The sequence below is a fragment of the Aethalodelphis obliquidens genome, unplaced genomic scaffold, assembly GCF_003676395.1.
Source record: "Aethalodelphis obliquidens isolate GAN/ISIS:26980383/991018 unplaced genomic scaffold, ASM367639v1 scaffold83, whole genome shotgun sequence".
NCBI classification, from domain to species: Eukaryota; Metazoa; Chordata; class Mammalia; order Artiodactyla; family Delphinidae; genus Aethalodelphis; species Aethalodelphis obliquidens.
The window spans coordinates 5,522,594-5,540,834 of record NW_020838027.1 but is presented as its reverse complement, the minus strand read 5'-3'; the positions used below and the strand labels follow the sequence as shown (position 1 = coordinate 5,540,834).

Genomic DNA, 18,241 nt, shown 5'->3' with positions numbered 1-18,241 from the left:
ATAAATGCAAATATGTTATACACATTACACACATATACATATATGTTAAATCCCACATTTATATGTATTATATATACAAATGTATACACATATACACATATATTATGCACACAAGTATACACACAAATGCATATGTATTATATACCCACAGTTTTATGTATTATATATGAATGTACACACATGTACACATACATTATACATACAAATATACACACATATATATTATATACCCACATTTATATGTATTATATATACAAATGTATATACACATATATGCACGTATACTATGCATACAAATATACACATGTATACGTAATATACAGATATATCCCACCTTTACATATATTATATATACAAATATATACACGCATATACACACATATATAGTATGTGAGGTTAGTATGTATTATATACCCACATTATATATTATATACTAATGTATACACACATATACACACTTGTATACATATATTCACAAAAATATATACACACATATACATACATATATACACATATATAATATATATACAAGTATATACACACTTATTATACATCCAATGTGTTATATATACACACGCATATATAAATATATATTTTGGGAGATGATGGTGTTTGGGGGGATTTTTACCTTCTTTTATGTTTTTCGGTTCTTTTTAGATAAAATCTTTGCTAAAGAGCTCAAAGTGCACAGACTCAGGCCCTGTGTGCTAAGAGCTCACGGAGTGGCTCTCAGAGGTCTACCTGAGAACCACCCAGGAGACCTTGTTTAAGACACCAACCTTCAGGTCCACCCTGAGGTCCTGGCTCAGGTCTGGGTGAGGCCCAGGAACCTGCGTCTGAAGTGGCAGGGGTCCCTGGAGCACAGCTGTGCTGGTCTGGCCACATCGGTACCTGGGAGACCTGGGTCTGGGCTCACCCCTTCCCCGTATCTTCATTTTGTTCTGTGGCCTCAGCCCGCATCCTACCTTCTGGCAAATACCCACCGCTGGGCTTCCCTGGTGGCATGGTGGTTGAGAGTCCGCCTCCTGATGCAGGGGACACGGGTTCGTGCCCTGGTCCAGGAAGATCCCCCGCTGATACCAGGGGGTGGGAGGTGAATTCTCCTCCCTTAGAGAAGATAGCTGTGGAGCAAGCAGGACCTGTTGACTTGGGTCAGCCGTGTCCATTTCAGGGACAGTTCTACTTAGGACAGATGACAGTGGTGACATAGAGTGGGAGGCTCTGCCTGTGGTGTGTCCCCAGGGAGAGGGCCTTGGTGAAGGGGTGACAAGTTCTTAGCGTCAGCCTCAGTCTTATGGGTTAGATGGTCAGCCAAGTGCCGTGAAACGGGCAGGGAGGGCTCGGCACCGGCAGCGAGTCAGCTGAGTCAAGGGCTCAGGTCCTTCGGGGGCTGAAGTCTGGGATTCCTGCTTCCAGCGCCGAGCTTCCCTGTCTCCCTGTTCAGCTGTGACTCCTGCTGACGGCAACTCGAGTGGGAGATGGGAGGAAAGGGGAGAATCTAGTGCTCGTTTTAATAAAGGGGTGGATTTATTTTTTAATAAGCCAATAAGGGATTTTATTTTATTCAATTAATTTATTTTTTTAACATCTTTATTGGAGTATAATTGCTTTACAATGATTGCTGCTGTATAACAAAGTGAATCAGCTATATGTATACATACGTCCTCATATCCCTTCCCTCTTGCGTCTCCCTCCCACCCTCCCTATCCCACCCCTCTAGGTGGTCACAAAGCACTGAGCTGATCTCCCTGTGCTATGCAGCTGCTTCCCACTAGCTATCTATTTTACATTTGGTAGTGTGTATATGTCCATGCCACTCTCTCACTTTGTCCCAGCTTACCCTTCCCCCTCCCCGTGTCCTCAAGTCCATTCTCTACGTCTGCATCTTTATTCCTGCCCTGCCCCTAGGGTCATCAGTACCACTTTTCTAGATTCCATATACATGCGTTAGCATATGGTATCTGTCTTCCTCTTTCTGACTTACTTCACTCTGTATGACAGTCTCTAGGTCCATTTTAAATCAGTTGCCTAGAGGTGCTTAAAACCATCACCACGTTAAAAACATCTTTAGGGGACCATGTGTATTTAATGATCAAGTGTCCACGTCTTTTCACGACGTGATAGGTGATCTTCTGCCAATAGGTTTCATTGTATTTTTAACCTTGTAATTATGTTTTTGCCGCCACCTCTTTATCCTAGGATTCTTGGAGAGAGGTAGGCAAGATGGACGCAGCTCTGGCCGAACGGGGCAAATGACCAGCGGCTCTGGAGGGCCGTGGGGCGGGGGGAGCCGGGCCTTACACCTGACCATCAGTGTCCTGGTCTCACACTGCGTCCTCCCTCAGGTGAGCGTGAAGAGGTCCATGAAGGATGAGACTTACTTTGAGGTGGTGGAGTCCGGCCTGTACATCACCGTGCTGCTGGGCAAGGCCCTCTCCGTGGTCTGGGACCGCCACCTGGGTATCTCTGTGTTCCTGAAGCAGACTTACCAGGTGGGTGGCCCTTCTCTGCTTCCCCCTCATCCTGTCCGGTTGCATCTTCAGCTTCCTGAGCAGCAGTCCGCGGCCCCCGCCCGCCGTCTTGGGGGAGGGTGGGTGGTCACCTAGTCCAGCCTCCCTCCCGCTGCAAATAAGACTCAAGGGTTAGCGTTCACCTTGGCTGTTCCCGAGACAGGCTGTCTCTGAGAAGGAGGGAGGGTTCCCGGACCCTGCAGACAGTCCCTTGAGTGGCCTTGCTAGGCAAGCAGTTTATATCCACAAAGGAAGGAAAGAAAAGATGGGCAAGAGCTATTCTCAAGGTTTCTTAACCTCAAGAGGCAAACGGTCATGCGTGATGTTATCATAACTCTGCAGAGCGTTCCGGGTGCACCCTCCCACGGGGCCACAGGCCAGCATCGGCCAATGCTTGCAGTGAAACCACTCAGCACCTGCTTTGGGGAAAGCTGCTTGCAGTATCCATCCAGGTTCCGATGGTTTGCTGGGACTTCATTTTCTCTGACGGGCATGAATGTGACAAGTGCTCTGTCTGCCCTGGTGGCAGGACAGACCTTCCCGGCAACTGTTCTAGGCACTGTGGATACAGCAGGGAAAGAACTATATATAACTATACATACATATGTATACATGGTTATAGTCATATATATATAGTTATATATATATAGTTATATTTACATGTATCTTAGCTTCGTATTAGTTTCCTATTGCTGCTATAATAAATTACCACAGACTTAGTGGCTTAGAAAAGCAACACAGATAGATTATCTTCTGGTTCTGGAGATCAAAAGTATACAATTGGTCGGCAGGGCTGCATTCCTTCTGGTGGCTTTAGGGGAAAATCTGTCTTCTTGCCTTTCCTAGCTTCTGGGGCTGCCCACATCTCTTGGCTGTGGTCCCATCCTCCATCGTCACAGCCAACAGCATAGCGTCTTCCACTCTCTCTGCTTCTCTCTGTCACATCACATTTCTCACTCTGACTTCTGTGCTCCTTATGAGACCCTGTGATTGCACTGAGCCCACCTAGATGACCCAGGACAGTCTTCCCATCTCAGGACCCTTAACGCAATCACACCTGCAAAGTTCCTTTTGCCACGTGTGGTAACATATTCCTGCTTCTGGGGATGAGAACGTGGATATCTTTGCGGGCACCATGGTTTTGTCCACAACAACCCTGGTGGAGATCATATTCTAGTGGGGATATTGTGTGTTTTAGACTGGTTGGTCTGATGAGACCCGTCTCAAAGGGTGTGAGTGGAGTCTTTGTGGAAGGGAGGGAAGGAACCGCGTAAATGTCCTGACTTGAGAATTCAGGCAGATGGAGTGGCAGGTGCCAAGGCCCTAAGGTGGACGGTGTTTGCGTTTGGACACGGAGGCCAGGGCGGCTGGAGAGGAGGGGCTTGGGGTGACTGGTAGTTACCAAGGGCAGGGACGGGGCAGGGGCCATGCCATGGGGGCTGTCGGGCCACGTAAAGATCTCTGTCCTTTTGTCCATGTTTCCCAGCAAAATAGAATAAGTCACATCTCTTTGTCCCGAGGCAGGGCTCCAAATTTGTTCTAAGAGCATGGCATCTTTTCTTTTCCAGGCCAAATAGCTCCGGTTTTGTCCAGGGTTCTTATGTGATGGTTTCCACCCATTCATTCATTAGTCGGTCAGGACTTGTGTCCTGCAGCCCATGATAGGTGAACATGGAGTTGAGGAAGATATTACGTCAGCCCTGGGGGCATTTAGTGCTGGCCAGCCTGCTCCGAACAGGCTGCAGTTGTTTAGGTAAGGGACTCACCTGTCCACGGTCAAGTAGGACTAGAACGTTCCCCCCTCAGACTTCTCACATTCTCATTGGTGTAATGCTGGACCAGCTCCTCTTCTGCTCAGACCCTTACTGGGGCAGCTGATGGTTTATACTGCAGACACCAGGGCCCTGGAGGCCTAGTTGGCCATCCAAGGGACATGGGTGGGCTGCCTCTCTTTGTGAATGGCCTTGGTTTCCTTAACCTTAACATGAGGTCATTGTGGAAGCCGGGCAAAGGCCTTGGCAAGGTCAAGACTTTGCTGGTCACCCTGGTCTCCTTCTGCGTCTCCCTCCCTGTCCCCTCCCACCCTCCTCTTCCTCAGGCGAGCCTGCCTCCCATGCTGCCTGGAACCCTCGCTTTCCTGACTCAGAGTTTGCTCTGAGGTTTGCAAAGCTTATGCTCCCCACTGGTCCCCCAGGAGCAGGTGTGTGGCCTGTGTGGGAACTTTGACGGCATCCAGAACAACGACCTCACCAGCAGTAGCCTCCAAGTGGAGGAAGACCCCGTGGACTTCGGGAATTCCTGGAAAGTGAGCCCACGGTGCGCCGACACCCAGAAAGTAGGTCGGGGTCGCGGTGCGGACCGTGGGCGGTGGGTGCTAGGGCCTGTGGCGGGGGCAGAGCCTGGGGAGAGGGCCTCTTGGAGCCCTTCCGGGTTGACTCTTCCGGGTCCACCTGTGTACTCCTGCCCGGTTCCCCAGGTGCCACTGGACCCCTCCCCTGCCACCTGCCACAACAACGTCCTGAAGCAGACGATGGTGGACTCCTCCTGCAGCATCCTCACCAGCGACATCTTCCAGGAGTGCAACAGGCTGGTGAGGGCAGCGGGGCCCCCGGGGGCAGGCGCTTCTAGCTTCGGTTGCTTCCAGGAGCCTCAGAGATCGTCTGCAGCTGCTCACCTCTCTTGGCTTCAGGCTGGGGAGCAGAAAGAATAATCGAGGGTGTATGAGGAGAGCAGTGCCTGGCAGATCGTTTTTCTGCGTGGTTCTCTGGGCATCCAATGCTGCTGCTCTTCCAGCCTCAGTCTTAGGGCTTGTCGCCCACAGATGATCTTGTTTCCGACATCAGAGCGGGAGCTTCCTTCTCCCATGCCCACCGTGTCTCTGGCCCCGGGCACCGCGCCACTGCCCCCGTTCCCAGGTCTTGTCTCACGGAAACTCCTTTCTGGTCTTGAAGCCAGATTTTCAGCCTGCACTCTATGGCTTCTTTCTGTGTCTTTTGTTGTTGTTTAATTTTTATTTTATATTGGAACGTAGTTGATTAACGATGCTGTGTTTTAGATGTACAGCAAAGTGATTCACTCATACATATACACGTGTCTATTCTTTTTCAAACTCTTTTCCCATTTAGGTTATTACAGAGTATTGAGCAGAGTTCCCTGTGCTACACAGTAGGTCCTTGTGGGTTTTCTATTTTATTTCATTTAAAAAAAATTTTTATTGGAATATAGTTGATTTACAATGTTGTGTTAGTTTCTGCTGTACAGCAAAGTGAATCAGTTATACATAGACATATATCCACTGCTTTTTTTTTAGATTCTATTCCCATATAGGCCATTACAGACTACTGAGTACAGTTCCCTGTGCTCTACAGCAGGTTCTTTTTGTGTCTTTATCTCACAAGGTGACAAGGAATTCCCCAAACAAGTTTCGATGCAGTTTTCTCTCTATCTCTGTCTGAATGTATATACGCACACCTGTGTATGTGGGTACACGTGTGTCTATGTATATGTACACACACACACACACAGCCAGGTGCACACGCGTGCTGCTCCGTGGCAGCTCCCTCATGGGAGTGACGGTTGAACACCTGTGTCTCAGCTCTTTCTGTCCATCCAGTGGTTTTTAATCCCTCAGGACCCGAAGGATACTTAGGGTCCCCTGGTTTGGTGGAGACCCGAGGCACCTGAGCTGGAAGGGCGGGGACAGTGAGAGGGTCAGGGAAACCGGGGCTGTTGGGCACAGTGACCGGCTTAACGTCCGAATTCATCCTCACCACAACTGCCCTGAACAAGGTGGGTGTGGGGGGCACGTCTGGGGCAGCCGAAGGTGAGAGGTGGCTCCTGAGACTGAGCACGGACCGACGGTGGGCTTCCTCTCCGGGGAGATCTAGGGTCGGAGTCCAGGAGCACCGGGCCGGCCACGGTCCAGCACGCTAGCCTGTAGCATCTCAGCGAGACAGTGTGAGTGGTCCTGATGTGTTTCCTCAGTCTCTTTGCTGAGTGGAGGCCAGGAAAGAGTGTGTGTGTGTGTGTGTGTGTGTGTGTGTGTGTGTGTGTGTGTGTGTGGTGTTTATGTAAAACACGCAGACACCCAAGAGGGTGGGAGTGGCTTATGGGGACGGATGGATGGCTGAGCAGGTACGTGGACAGATGGACAGAAAGGAATGTTCTTTTGAAAAATTCTCAGGCACATCTCTTCTAGGAGAGGCTGACAGGGTTGCTTTTTTCCCCTTTTCTTGCTGGACTCCACATAAGAACGTAGGATTTCTGCCTTTTTACCCATTTCCTCCTTGGGACCATTGCCTCACATCTTTCCTTCTGTCTGGAGCCCCTGTCCCTCCTCTGACCACTGGAACATTCACGCCCAGACCAAGAGCCAGAGTCCCCAAGTGCAGCCCAGGCCACCTGCGTCTCCCTTGCAGGTGGACCCCGAGCCATACCTGGATGTTTGCATCTACGACACCTGTTCCTGCGAGTCCGTCGGGGACTGTGCCTGCTTCTGCGACGCCATCGCTGCCTACGCCCACGTGTGTGCCCGGCACGGCGAGGTGGTGGCCTGGAGGACGCCCACGTTGTGCCGTGAGTCCTGCTGTCCCTCGTGGTCCCAGACACGCCCCTCCCCCCTCGCGCATTTAGACCTTGGGTGGTGAGGAAGGGCGCCTTGGTGGGGGAGAAGACAGAGACCCATGCGGGGGTGATGGCCGAGGCTGAAGGGGGTTAAGGCACGCATGGGCATGAGGAGGCGTGGGGCTGGAGACAGCGATGGGGAGAGAGCAGTGGGGAGAGAGATTCAAGGAAATGGAGAAGAGGGAGCAGTGACGAAGAGAAGAAGGTGGTCAGAGTGTCTGTGATTAGACACGATCACATTTGCCGTCGTGGTCAAGCAGCTCAGACTTTATGTTGCGCCTTCCTTCCTGCATGTAAGTGGGTGATCGTTTTTATGAGGAAAATGGATTCAGAACCGCGAGGCTCCTGGCTCAGGGGCTCTCAAAGCCTAGACGCCTCTCACGTGGTGACTCCGTAGTTCCCCAGTACCCTCATCCCCTCCTTGGGGCCATCTGTCTGGGGTTGCCCAGGGTTGCCCGGTGCTTTAATAACGGTCCTGCCTGTTTTGGGGTCTGCACAGCCCAGAGCTGCGAGGAACGGAACCTGCGGGACAGTGGGTACCAGTGTGAGTGGCGCTACAACAGCTGTGCTCCTGCCTGTCCCGTCACGTGCCAGCACCCTGAGCCGCTGGCCTGCCCCGTGCAGTGTGTGGAGGGCTGTCACGCACACTGCCCTCCGGGTGAGGCCCTGGCCCCCGCGGGGAAGGGGTGCGGGGCTGGGATGGTCCTCAGGAAAGCTGGCTCCCTGCACTGCTTCTTCTCGGCCTCGCCTGGTGGCGCCCTGTCCCCAGCCCCACTACCCTAGGTCGTGTTTCCGTGTCCTTCCACCAAAGCCAGGCCACCTGTGGTTTTTGTCAAGCTGAGCTCCCATGCAATGCTTCTGGGGTCTATTTATGGGCGTATCATCTAGAGCAGCGCTTTCTGGTAGAACTTTCCGCAGTGCTGGGAAAGTTCTATTCAAATGTGGCTCCTGTGTCTGAGGAATTGAATGTTCAATTTTATTGAACGTTACTTAATTGAGATTTAAACGTAACCAGCTGCACGTGGTTACTGGCTACAGTATTGGATAGCACAGATCTAGAGTTATCAGATCTCTCCTTCGGTGGAGGAGCAAAAAGACCCTTGGAGATAAGATTTGCTTTGTCCTGGGGTTTGGAGGAGGCGAGGTGGGGGAAGGAGCACCCCCTCCTAATTTTTCAGAAAGAAGGATGCTCCCTAAACAGTGAGGGGACCCTTGGGGGAGGCAGGCAGAGCTGGGACAGGCCTTCTAGTGCAAGGAGAGTCTTCCTTGTGGGAAAGGTGGGAACTTTGGCTCCTGACGAGAGGCTTCTCATGCAGGGAAAATCTTGGATGAGCTTTTGCAGACCTGCGTCAACCCTGAAGACTGCCCTGTGTGTGAGGCGGCCGGGCAGCGCTTAGCGCCCGGGAAGAAAATCACCTTGAACGCCGGGGACCCTGAGCGCTGCCAGATTTGGTAACACAGTCCCCCTGGTTGTCCGGAGTGATGGGTCTTACTGTCTAACCTGGGGGCCTGCCCAGAAGTGTCAGTTTGGGGAAGAATGTCCTGTTCTTACTTACTTTGCTTCTCTGTCTTTGAGGACAGGCTATATTTCTTTTCCAGGAAATATCTCTCAAGAGATTTAGGTTTTCTAGCTCTTCTTGCTGAAGGAAGGACGTGGTCTCTTCTTATCCTTGGAGGTGGCATCTAGTCCGGGGACAGGCATCTATGGAAGTCAGATTTCTTTTTTACTGGAGGTGGGGATGCAGGGCAGGAAGAGAGGTGGAGCCCCTGACTCTGCAGTGGGGCACAGACACCTCGGGCCATGGCCAAGGTCCCAGGATGCGGCTCTTGTAACTGGGAGTCACGGGTCGCTGCCCCCGGGCTCCCACCGGGGTTGAAGGAGAAGGTTCTAGCCTGTGTGGGTCACCGCCGCAGGCAGCTTGATTTCTCCTGTGGTCTGACGGAGCCTGCCACTTTCCAGGACACTGGTGAAAGAGAGACGTGCCCAGGGGGTTGGAACTTTGGCCTGGCGGGGTGAGAATTTGTGTGGGGGGCTTGGGGCTGAGTGTGGAGCACAGCTAGACCCTGGCACAGGATGGGTTAAACGGTGGGTCCATTGCAGGAAAGAATGAGTGAGTCACTGTCGTTCTCTGTCTAACGTCTTGGAGACCCCCGTGTGCCACTCCCAGTACTTTATTCTGCCGGATCCAGCTGGGATTTTGCATCTTTATTCATCTCTCTGAAATGATTTTACTCCAGTTTTCCTCTCTTCCTTAGGGCCCAACATGTTAACATAGTACAGAATTCATGCAGCTTAAATTCTGTTGTAATAAATACTGAAAAGCATTTGTCTTCGATAGAACATTTATAAGGCCCGGTCAACCTCAACATTTTAGAGCAGTGTTTGTCTTTGGAGATATTTGGGAGAAGGCTTGGATTATAATTAAATATTTATGTTGCTAGAGACATAGGTTGAAAATAAACCAACTTTGAATGGCTGTGTGGATTGCTAAGAAAGAAGAAAGATTCTTTTTCAGGTCCTAGGGTGGGTGAAATCTTTGGCTTTCAAGGGGATCAAAACTCAAGGGAAGTGTGTGTGTGTGTGTGTGTGTGTGTGTGTGTGTGTGTGTGTGTGTAGGCGGGCTGCTTGGGGACTATGTTAAACATGGTGTCTCTCTCGAGTGGGGAGTGTTCCTTGGGGGTTCGGGTTCATTGGGCTGGGAAGTGCCCAGAGGTTCTTCCTGAACCATTTTGGTCTCTCCCCTCTTGCAGTCACTGTGATGGTGTCAGCCTCACCTGTGAAGCCTGCAGGGAACCGGGAGGCCTGGTGGTGCCCCCCACAGAAGGCCCGGTTGACCTCACCACCCCGTACGTGGAGGACACGCCGGAGCCGCCCCTGCACGACTTCTTCTGCAGCAAACTCCTGGACCTGGTCTTCCTGCTGGACGGCTCCTCCAAACTGTCTGAGGCCGACTTCGAGACGCTGAAGGCGTTCGTGGTGGGCGTGATGGAGCGTCTGCACATCTCCCAGAAGCGCATCCGCGTGGCCGTGGTGGAGTACCATGACGGCTCCCACGCCTACATCGCACTGCAGGACCGGAAGCGGCCGTCGGAGCTGCGGCGCATCGCCGGGCAGGTGAAGTACGCGGGCAGCGAGGTGGCCTCCACCAGCGAGGTCTTGAAGTACACGCTCTTCCAGATTTTCAGCAAGGTGGACCGGCCTGAGGCCTCCCGCGTGGCCCTGCTGCTCACGGCCAGCCAGGAGCCCCCCAGGCTGGCCCGGAACTTGGTCCGCTACGTCCAGGGCCTGAAGAAGAAGAAGGTCGTCCTGGTCCCCGTGGGCATCGGGCCCCACGCCAGCCTCAGGCAGATCCGCCTCCTCGAGAAGCAGGCCCCCGAGAACAAGGCCTTCGTGCTCAGCGGCGTGGACGAGCTGGAGCAGCGGAGGGATGAGATCATCAGCTACCTCTGCGACCTCGCCCCTGAAGCGCCTGCCCCCACGCAGCGGCCGCTCGCGGCCCAGGTCCCCGTGACACTGGCGCCCAGGAGGAGCTCCGTGGTCCTGGATGTGGCGTTCCTCCTGGAAGGGTCGGACAGCGTGGGCGAGGCCAGCTTCAACAGGAGCACAGAGTTCTTGGAGGAGGTGATCCGGCAGATGGACGTGGGCCAGGACGGTGTCCACGTCACGGTGCTGCAGTACTCGTACGTGGTGACCGTGGAGCACTCCTTCAGAGAGGCGCAGTCCAAGGAGGACGTCCTGCGGCGGCTGCGGGAGATCCGCTACCGGGGTGGCAACCGGACCAACACCGGGCTGGCCCTGCAGTACCTGTCGGAGCACAGCTTCTCGGCCAGCCAGGGGGACCGGGGGCAGGCGCCCAACCTGGTCTACATGGTCACGGGAAGCCCGGCCTCAGATGAGATCAGGCGGATGCCCGGAGACATCCAGGTGGTGCCCATCGGAGTGGGGCCTCGCGTGGACGTGCCGGAGCTGGAGAAGATCGGCTGGCCCCAGGCCCCCATCTTCATCAAGGACTTCGAGACGCTCCCCCGAGAGGCTCCTGACCTGGTGCTGCAGAGGTGCTGCTCCAGAGAGGGGCCGCATCTCCCCACCTCCGCCCCCGTCTCAGGTATGCGGGCGCCTTGCATGGGGGCGAGGACTTGGGGGCACTGGGGGTGGCCTTGGTGGAGACGCGATTCTCAGGTTCAGATCTGGCTTCCCTGCTCTGTGCCTTCGGCCAGACCCCTGCCTTCAGAGTGTCTGCGTTTCCTCACCTCCCACCCCACCTGTGATCTTTGTTTGGGGGGAAGGATCTTTTCTTATTGTCTGAGTTTGAAAATGCAAAGGTAATGCAAGCTTATTAAGATGTAAGCAAAACCAGAATATGGAGTAAAAAAAATACAAGTCCTGCTTTACCATATAGCCGCATCCCCACCCAATTCCACTCCCTGCCTTGGAGGTAACCTGTTCAATATGGCGACTATCAGCTTTTTTTACCACACTGGGTGGATAAAATTTTTCTCAGCGCCTGACATTCTTCAGGGCGAGGCCAGGAAGTCCAGTAGATTCTGGAGCCGGGCTGCCTTAGTTTGAATCTCACCTCTGGCACCTACGAGCTGGGTAATTTTTGCAATTATTTTGGTAATAATTTTGGGGTAATTTTGGGCAAGTACCCCTGTGTCCATCAGTCTCCTCATCTGTAAAATGCTGGTAACACTAGCACTTGAAATACGCTTAGAGCGGTACCCGGTACTTAGCAGGTGCTCAGAAATGACGTAACTCCACGGCTGTGATTATTGCCTCTTAACTGATACTAACGATGCGTCACTTCCGAGCTCTTTAACACCTTGACTTGGTGTGGTTGGGACGCCCCAGAATCACTAGCCTTCTTTTACGGTCTCTTGATCCCCATACTCGTTATCCGTGCCTTTGTTTCTTTGTTTTTGTTTTCATCAGAGCCACAGATTTGTCTAAATTCTCGTGCTATTTCAGTAATAGCATCATCAAACCTCAGAACAGTGTTTGGGCCAGAGTTTGTTTCCTCACTGCGATCATGACCCTGTTCCCAAACATTAACATGAGCTTTAGGCATTTTTAATCGGTTCACCTTCTAGCTCCTTGCGTGCCCCGTGAGACCTGAGGACACACAAGCCCACCTTCCGGGGGTGTGCTGCTCTGTTTCCTCTTGTCATCTGCCTGTTTTCTGCTCCAGGATTTCACTCAGTTCTAGAAGAGTTGCAGCCCCCGAAATGGAGGGGAGGATGCCTCTTGCTTCCATCTGTAGCATTTAAACTGCCTTTGGGTGGAGTTGGAGTCTCCCCAGTGCCTCCAAACCCGGGGACTCATGGCCCCCTTCCCTGCTGCCTGGCGCCAGCTGCCGAGGTGCAGAACCGGGGGACACGCCTCCCCTTTGTGGCGCTGCGTGGTTGGCAGCGCCCTGAATACCCATTGAGTGTGTGTCTGCTGCAGGGGCCTGGTGCCAGTCCCCCACAGCCCTGGTTGCTCCCCTCTGCTCTCCTTGCAGACTGCAGCCAGCCCCTGGATGTGGTCCTCCTCCTGGACGGCTCCTCCAGCTTTCCAGCTTCTTACTTTGACGAAATGAAGAGTTTTGCCAAGGCTTTCATCTCAAGAGCCAACATAGGTGAGTGAGGCGCCCGAAGGGGCGCTTTCAGGGGCTCTTCCTGATTCAGAGTGTGACTTCTGTGCTTCCTCTCCTGTCAGGCCCTCAGCTCACCCAGGTGTCGGTGCTCCAGTACGGAAGTATCACCACCATCGACGTGCCGTGGACCGTGCCCCTGGAGAAGACCCACTTACTGAGCCTCGTGGACCACATGCAGCAGGAGGGCGGCCCCAGCCAAATCGGTAACGCGCTGGCGGGCTGGGGTGCAGGGGCCGCGTCTGGCCCCAGTTCTTGGTGTAAGTGACCGGTTAACCCCGGCCGGCCCCTTGGCTCCTTGGCCTTCGTTTTCTTCCCTGTAAACCAAGGGCCAAGGTGCTCTTCCCGATCGATCTCACTTGTGTGTGAGACTCTCTGAGTCTCTGAGTTACTCCGTTTCGATGACCTAAGGCTCCCCCTGGAGGCAGGATGCTCAGCCGGCCTCACACCCACCTTCCCTGCATCAGGACTGACTGTGTGGCCCGTTCTCTCTTCCAGGGAACGCGTTGGGCTTTGCAGTGCGCTATGTCACATCCCAAGTCCACGGTGCCAGGCCTGAAGCCTCGAAGGCGGTGGTCATCCTGGTCATGGGCACTTCCACGGACTCAGTGGGTGAGGCCGCCGCTGCCGCCAGATCCAACCGTAAGTGTCGGGGGTGCAGTCCTGCGCCCGCAAACTGCTAGCGGGTTCAGAGTGGGCGGCGGTTACTTTGCGACGTCCTGGCTGATTTTGAATACTTAATACCCACATGGGGCCTGGTTTCAAGCAGCGGGGAATTGCCCAATCCCTGTGTTATTTGGAAACCAAGCAGTAATAAATGTGTGTTTATCCTTCATGTGTCTGCATGCTTTCAACTGTAACTTTATTTTTATAAATGTATTTTATTTATTTACTTATTTATTTATGGCCGCGTTGGGTCTTCGTTGCTGCGCGCGGGCTTTCTCTAGTTGCGGTGAGCGGGGGCTACTCTTCGTTGCAGTGCTCGGGCTTCTCACTGCGGTGGCTTCTCTTGTTGCGGAGCACGGGCTCTAGGCGCGCGGACTTCAGTAGTTGTGACAAGCAGGCGCAGTAGTTGTGGCTCGAGGGCTCTAGGCGCGTGGACTTCAGTAGTTGTGGTGCATGGGCTTAGTTGTTCCACGGCATGTGAGATCTTCCCGGACCAGGGCTCGAACCCGTGTCCCCTGCACTGGCTGGCGGATTCTTAACCACTGCGCCACCAGGGAAGACCTTGACTGTACCTTTTAACCTCTCCAAATATCCCCTCTGCGTTGAGGGCTGGGTCATACCCCTGCGCCTGTGGTGTCCTTAGCCTCTCTCTACTCTGAGGCTAGAGTGATACATTTTGGGGCTTTGAGAGCCGTTGGAGACCTTCCTGTATTCTGAGCCCCTGTCCAGTAGCAGCCTAAGGGGCTTGGGGGTGCAGGATGGACAGGAGACCAAGGCTGCTGCTTTAGGAAGGGGACGGATGCAGGTGTGCCCGAGCCTCGGTGCCTATGAGAGCTTGTGCTGTGAACAGCAACAGCACGTGAGCCGGGGCAGGCAGTGTCGCGCTGGCGGGGGGCTGGGTGAGTGGGATGACATGACGTGACACCTTCCCGTGCCCCCGGGAGAGTGGCTCATCTTTCAAAACCCCGCTCTGTCTCTCCTCTGATGTCTTCCCGAGAGTTATTCACTCCCTTTTCTGTACTATTGGAACGACTCAAAATGGGCAAACCACGTTGTTTTTATGTTAGATATCTGTTTCTTGCACAAGCTAGGGATTCTTTGAAGGCACGGGCAAAATCTTGCTTATTTTTATATCATCTGTGCGTGATGCAAAAAATAGGTGGCCATTTAACGTTTGTTAAATGAATGAATGTGACCTAGTGATGAAACCTATTATTTTAGGGAAAAGGACCCTGAAAGGATGTACGTTGGGGTGATACAACCAGCTTAGAAAAGGTGAAAAGCTGCTAGCAGAAACTTAGCTCTAATCGTAAGCAAAATGCAAATACCTAGAACTTTCTGGAGAACTAATTGGGGTAATTTTATGATGGAGACTTTTCTCCTTTAGTATCAAGAATCCAAAGAAAGTCTTTCATCGAGAAAGGAAGCAGCTGTGGTCTGGAGGAAACAGACATGATCCAGGGCACATGACTGAACCATTCAAAGCCTGTTTCTCACCTGTAGGCGCACGTACCCCGGGCTAAGCCCTGTGACTGACATTTTCTCTTCTCTTCTTACACTCACCTCCTGGGTGGTCTCATTCTGTGTCATTCGTCTAGATACATTTATGCACGATTGACTTAAGAATTCCTATCTCCAGTCTGGATTAGGAATTAGAACATCTCCACCTAGATGTTCCAACAGGCAACTCAGCATAAACTGAATTACTGACCCTCACATCCAAATCCCCTCTTCTTACAGTCTTTCCCATCTTAGGAAAATGGTGGTTCCATCCTTCCAGTTGCTCAGGCCAAAAGCCTCAGCGTCCTTAATTCCTCTATTTCTCCCATACGTCCATCCAGTCCATCAACAAACTATAGTTCCATCTTCAAAATACACTGAGAATGCCACCACGCCATATCACCTGCATACCACCTGCACCACTGTCTCCTAGTTCAAGCCCCCATCACCTCTCACCTGGATTACTGTAATAGCTTTCTACCTGGAACAGCTTTCTGCGAGCTTCTATCCTTGCCCCCGAAGTTCACAATCAGCAGAGCAGCTGCAGTGACCCTTTAAACATTGAAGTCAGCTCACCCACGTCACTCCTCTGCTCTCAAGTCTCGGCTGGCTCCCATTTCATTCAGAGAACATGTTTAGTCCTTCCCGCAGCCTCTGAAGCTCTGCATGATCTGTGTCCCTCTCCCGCTTTCTCTGCTCTGGCCTCCCTGGACTGTGCAGCCAATTTTCTGCCCCAGGGCCTTTGCACGCACTGTCTCTGTGCTCAGGATGTCCTCTTGGCTCCTTCTGCGCTTCATCTTTTCACCGCACACATCTCCAACCATCCTGTATGAAACAATAACCCTCACCCCTACCCTAGTAACTCTTATCTTCCTTACCCCATCTTGTTTTTTCCTAAGCACTTATGCAGGTCTGAAATACTAGATATTTACTTACTTGTGTGTGTGTTGTCTGTCTCTCCCCAGTGTAAGCTCCATGAGGCCAGGACTTGATCTGCTTGGTTTACAGTATCCTCACTGCTTAGAATAGTACCTGACACAGAGCAGGACCTCACTAACGTTTGTTGATTGACTGAATGCCCTCCTCACAGGGTCGGTGTGAGTGGCCAGTTTGGAAAACATGAGGCTCTGTGCACACGCTGGGCGTAGCTTCAGGCCAGCGCATTTTGAGCCCACCTGGCCAAAGGCTGACACAGACCCTTTCTTGCTCCTCTGTAACCCTAGGAGTGGCGGTGTTCCCCATTGGGATTGGAGACGGGTATGACTTGGCCCAGCTGAGGATCTTGGCGGGCCCAGGGGCCAGCTCCAACGTGGTGCAGCTCCAGCGGATCGAAGACCTCCCCACCATGGTCGCCCTGGGCAATTCCTTCCTCCACAAGCTGTGCTCTGGTGAGTCTTGGCATGTTTTTCTTATCCCCCTCAAAACAGAAACAAAAGCAACCGAACCCATCTAGAGACTCAAAGGTTCTCCTCTACAAGATTTGGCCTTGAAGTAAGTTTGTGTTATAGACCGGGACCTGTAAGTGTCTACTCGTGGAAGGTCGTAAGGCAAACCTTCAAGGGGTTACCAGAAAGTTCTCTGTGTATAGACCTCCGTCCATCCTTACCGTCCATGCTAACTTGAGCACAGAGCTCTTGGTCAAAGAAGTGGAAGACAGAGGCAGGGAACTCCAACACCCTTAGATCAGGGACCTCTTCCATGCCCCGCACTCACCGTCAGCATGGGTGTAAAGGGCTTTAGAAAAGCAACAGGGATTTACCGTCTAGCACAAGGAATTACATCCAATATCTTGTAATAATCTATAATGGAAGATAATCTGAAAAAAAATAACAGTCCCTTTACTGTACACCTGAAACTAACACAATATTGTAAATCGACTATACTTCAATAAAATACGAAACTGAAAAGATTAAAAAAAAAGAAATACAATAACATAGAATATAACATCAAACTACCATAGTTTAAGTTGATTTAAGGTTAGGAACTTTTTATTTTTACCGTACATGCTTTTTTGAAAACCTGGTTTTCTATATTTTCCTAATGTAATTAGCTGTGAGCCTAAACCTACTACAGAGTTATTGCCCTTTCTTGATAGACGATAGCTCTCCGGGTAGGAACCTTGATCTCTTAAGTTTTCAGCCTCTTGCTGCATTTTCCTCCTCTCACTAGGCACTGATCTATATACAAAAGAGGACAAGGAGATACTGACTGTGGTTGTTGCCATATTATCACTGTTGTGTCACTGTAATGACTACTAACCACAAAGAACCACGGGATGACGTCCTCCTAATCTCCTGTACCTGCGTCCTCACTGCTAAACCCACTCACGTTCTTTTCAGAGTTAATCCAGCTTCGAGGACCAGCCAGGTAGCCGAGTGAAGGGCTCGGAATTTCTGGATGGTGGGTGGGAGCAGAGATCTTGCTTGTGTCTGTTTCAGGGTTCATCAGTGTTTGCGTGGATGAGGACGGGAATGAGAGGAGGGTACGTTCATTTCCGTTGACTTTGAAGGAAAGATCAGGAATGTATATTTGGGGCCCTCATTCCCCTGGTGAACTTTTCCTCCTTTGGTCTGGGTCCAATTCTCCCTCTTACCATTATAGCCTCTTTTTTAAAATTTTGGTTGTGGTTGGGGTGGATCCGCCTGTAAATGCTATGTCTGTATCCTGTCTCCCTGCCATTTAGGCCCAAGGCCTAGTCTCTCTGTTTTCCAAGGGGGTCAGTTGCCTGGTGGGTGTTGAAGTGCCTCATTCCATTCCCTGCCTGAACCTGGTTCTTTCTCTGCAGCCCGGGGACATCTGGACCTTGCCGGATCGGTGCCACACAGTGACCTGCCTGCCAGATGGCCAGACCTTGCTGAATAGTCACCGGGTCAACTGTGACCAGCAGCTGCGGCCTTCCTGCCCCAACAGCCAGTCCCCGATCAGGGTGGAAGAGGCCTGTGGCTGCCGCTGGACCTGCCCCTGTGAGTCCTCTGCTTCTCCAGCTTGGACGGTGTTCGAGGGGCAGTGCTTTTCGCTTGGCTGTGCAGAGAGGTAGACCAGAAGCCCGTTTCCCCCTCCACCCGTGTTCCCTCCCTCTCGTGACCTCGGGACGTGTTTCCATGCAGTCCCAGGGCTCCCTGTTCCCTTCCTGTGCCTTTTGGAGGGCACTGCCCCAGATAATGCATAACCGGAAGGAAGAATTGATTTTCTGAGGTCAGTTGGCTGTTGACGAGTCACTCAGCTTGGCTGTTGACGAGTCACCCTTAGGGGGTCCAGGCAGTGCAGGGACAGCAGTGAGAGAGAAGCCCCCATCATACCTGTAGGGGT

At 52.2% G+C, this 18,241-nt stretch overlaps 1 protein-coding gene across 3 annotated transcripts in view; it reads left to right on the top strand.

Annotated features, from left to right (window-relative positions):
• VWF (von Willebrand factor) overlaps positions 1 to 18,241 on the top strand; it is a 137,978-nt gene that overhangs the window by 79,437 nt on the left and 40,300 nt on the right. For all 3 annotated transcript variants that reach the window (XM_027093341.1, XM_027093340.1, XM_027093343.1), the window contains exons 22-34: positions 2,346 to 2,492; positions 4,705 to 4,845; positions 4,987 to 5,100; positions 6,929 to 7,085; positions 7,633 to 7,791; positions 8,450 to 8,585; positions 9,885 to 11,239; positions 12,635 to 12,751; positions 12,832 to 12,972; positions 13,265 to 13,408; positions 16,156 to 16,320; positions 17,371 to 17,414; positions 17,718 to 17,895. In XM_027093341.1, coding sequence (XP_026949142.1) covers positions 2,346 to 2,492; positions 4,705 to 4,845; positions 4,987 to 5,100; positions 6,929 to 7,085; positions 7,633 to 7,791; positions 8,450 to 8,585; positions 9,885 to 11,239; positions 12,635 to 12,751; positions 12,832 to 12,972; positions 13,265 to 13,408; positions 16,156 to 16,320; positions 17,371 to 17,414; positions 17,718 to 17,895 — 2,998 coding nt within the window. The remainder of the gene's footprint in view (positions 1 to 2,345; positions 2,493 to 4,704; positions 4,846 to 4,986; positions 5,101 to 6,928; positions 7,086 to 7,632; positions 7,792 to 8,449; positions 8,586 to 9,884; positions 11,240 to 12,634; positions 12,752 to 12,831; positions 12,973 to 13,264; positions 13,409 to 16,155; positions 16,321 to 17,370; positions 17,415 to 17,717; positions 17,896 to 18,241) is intronic.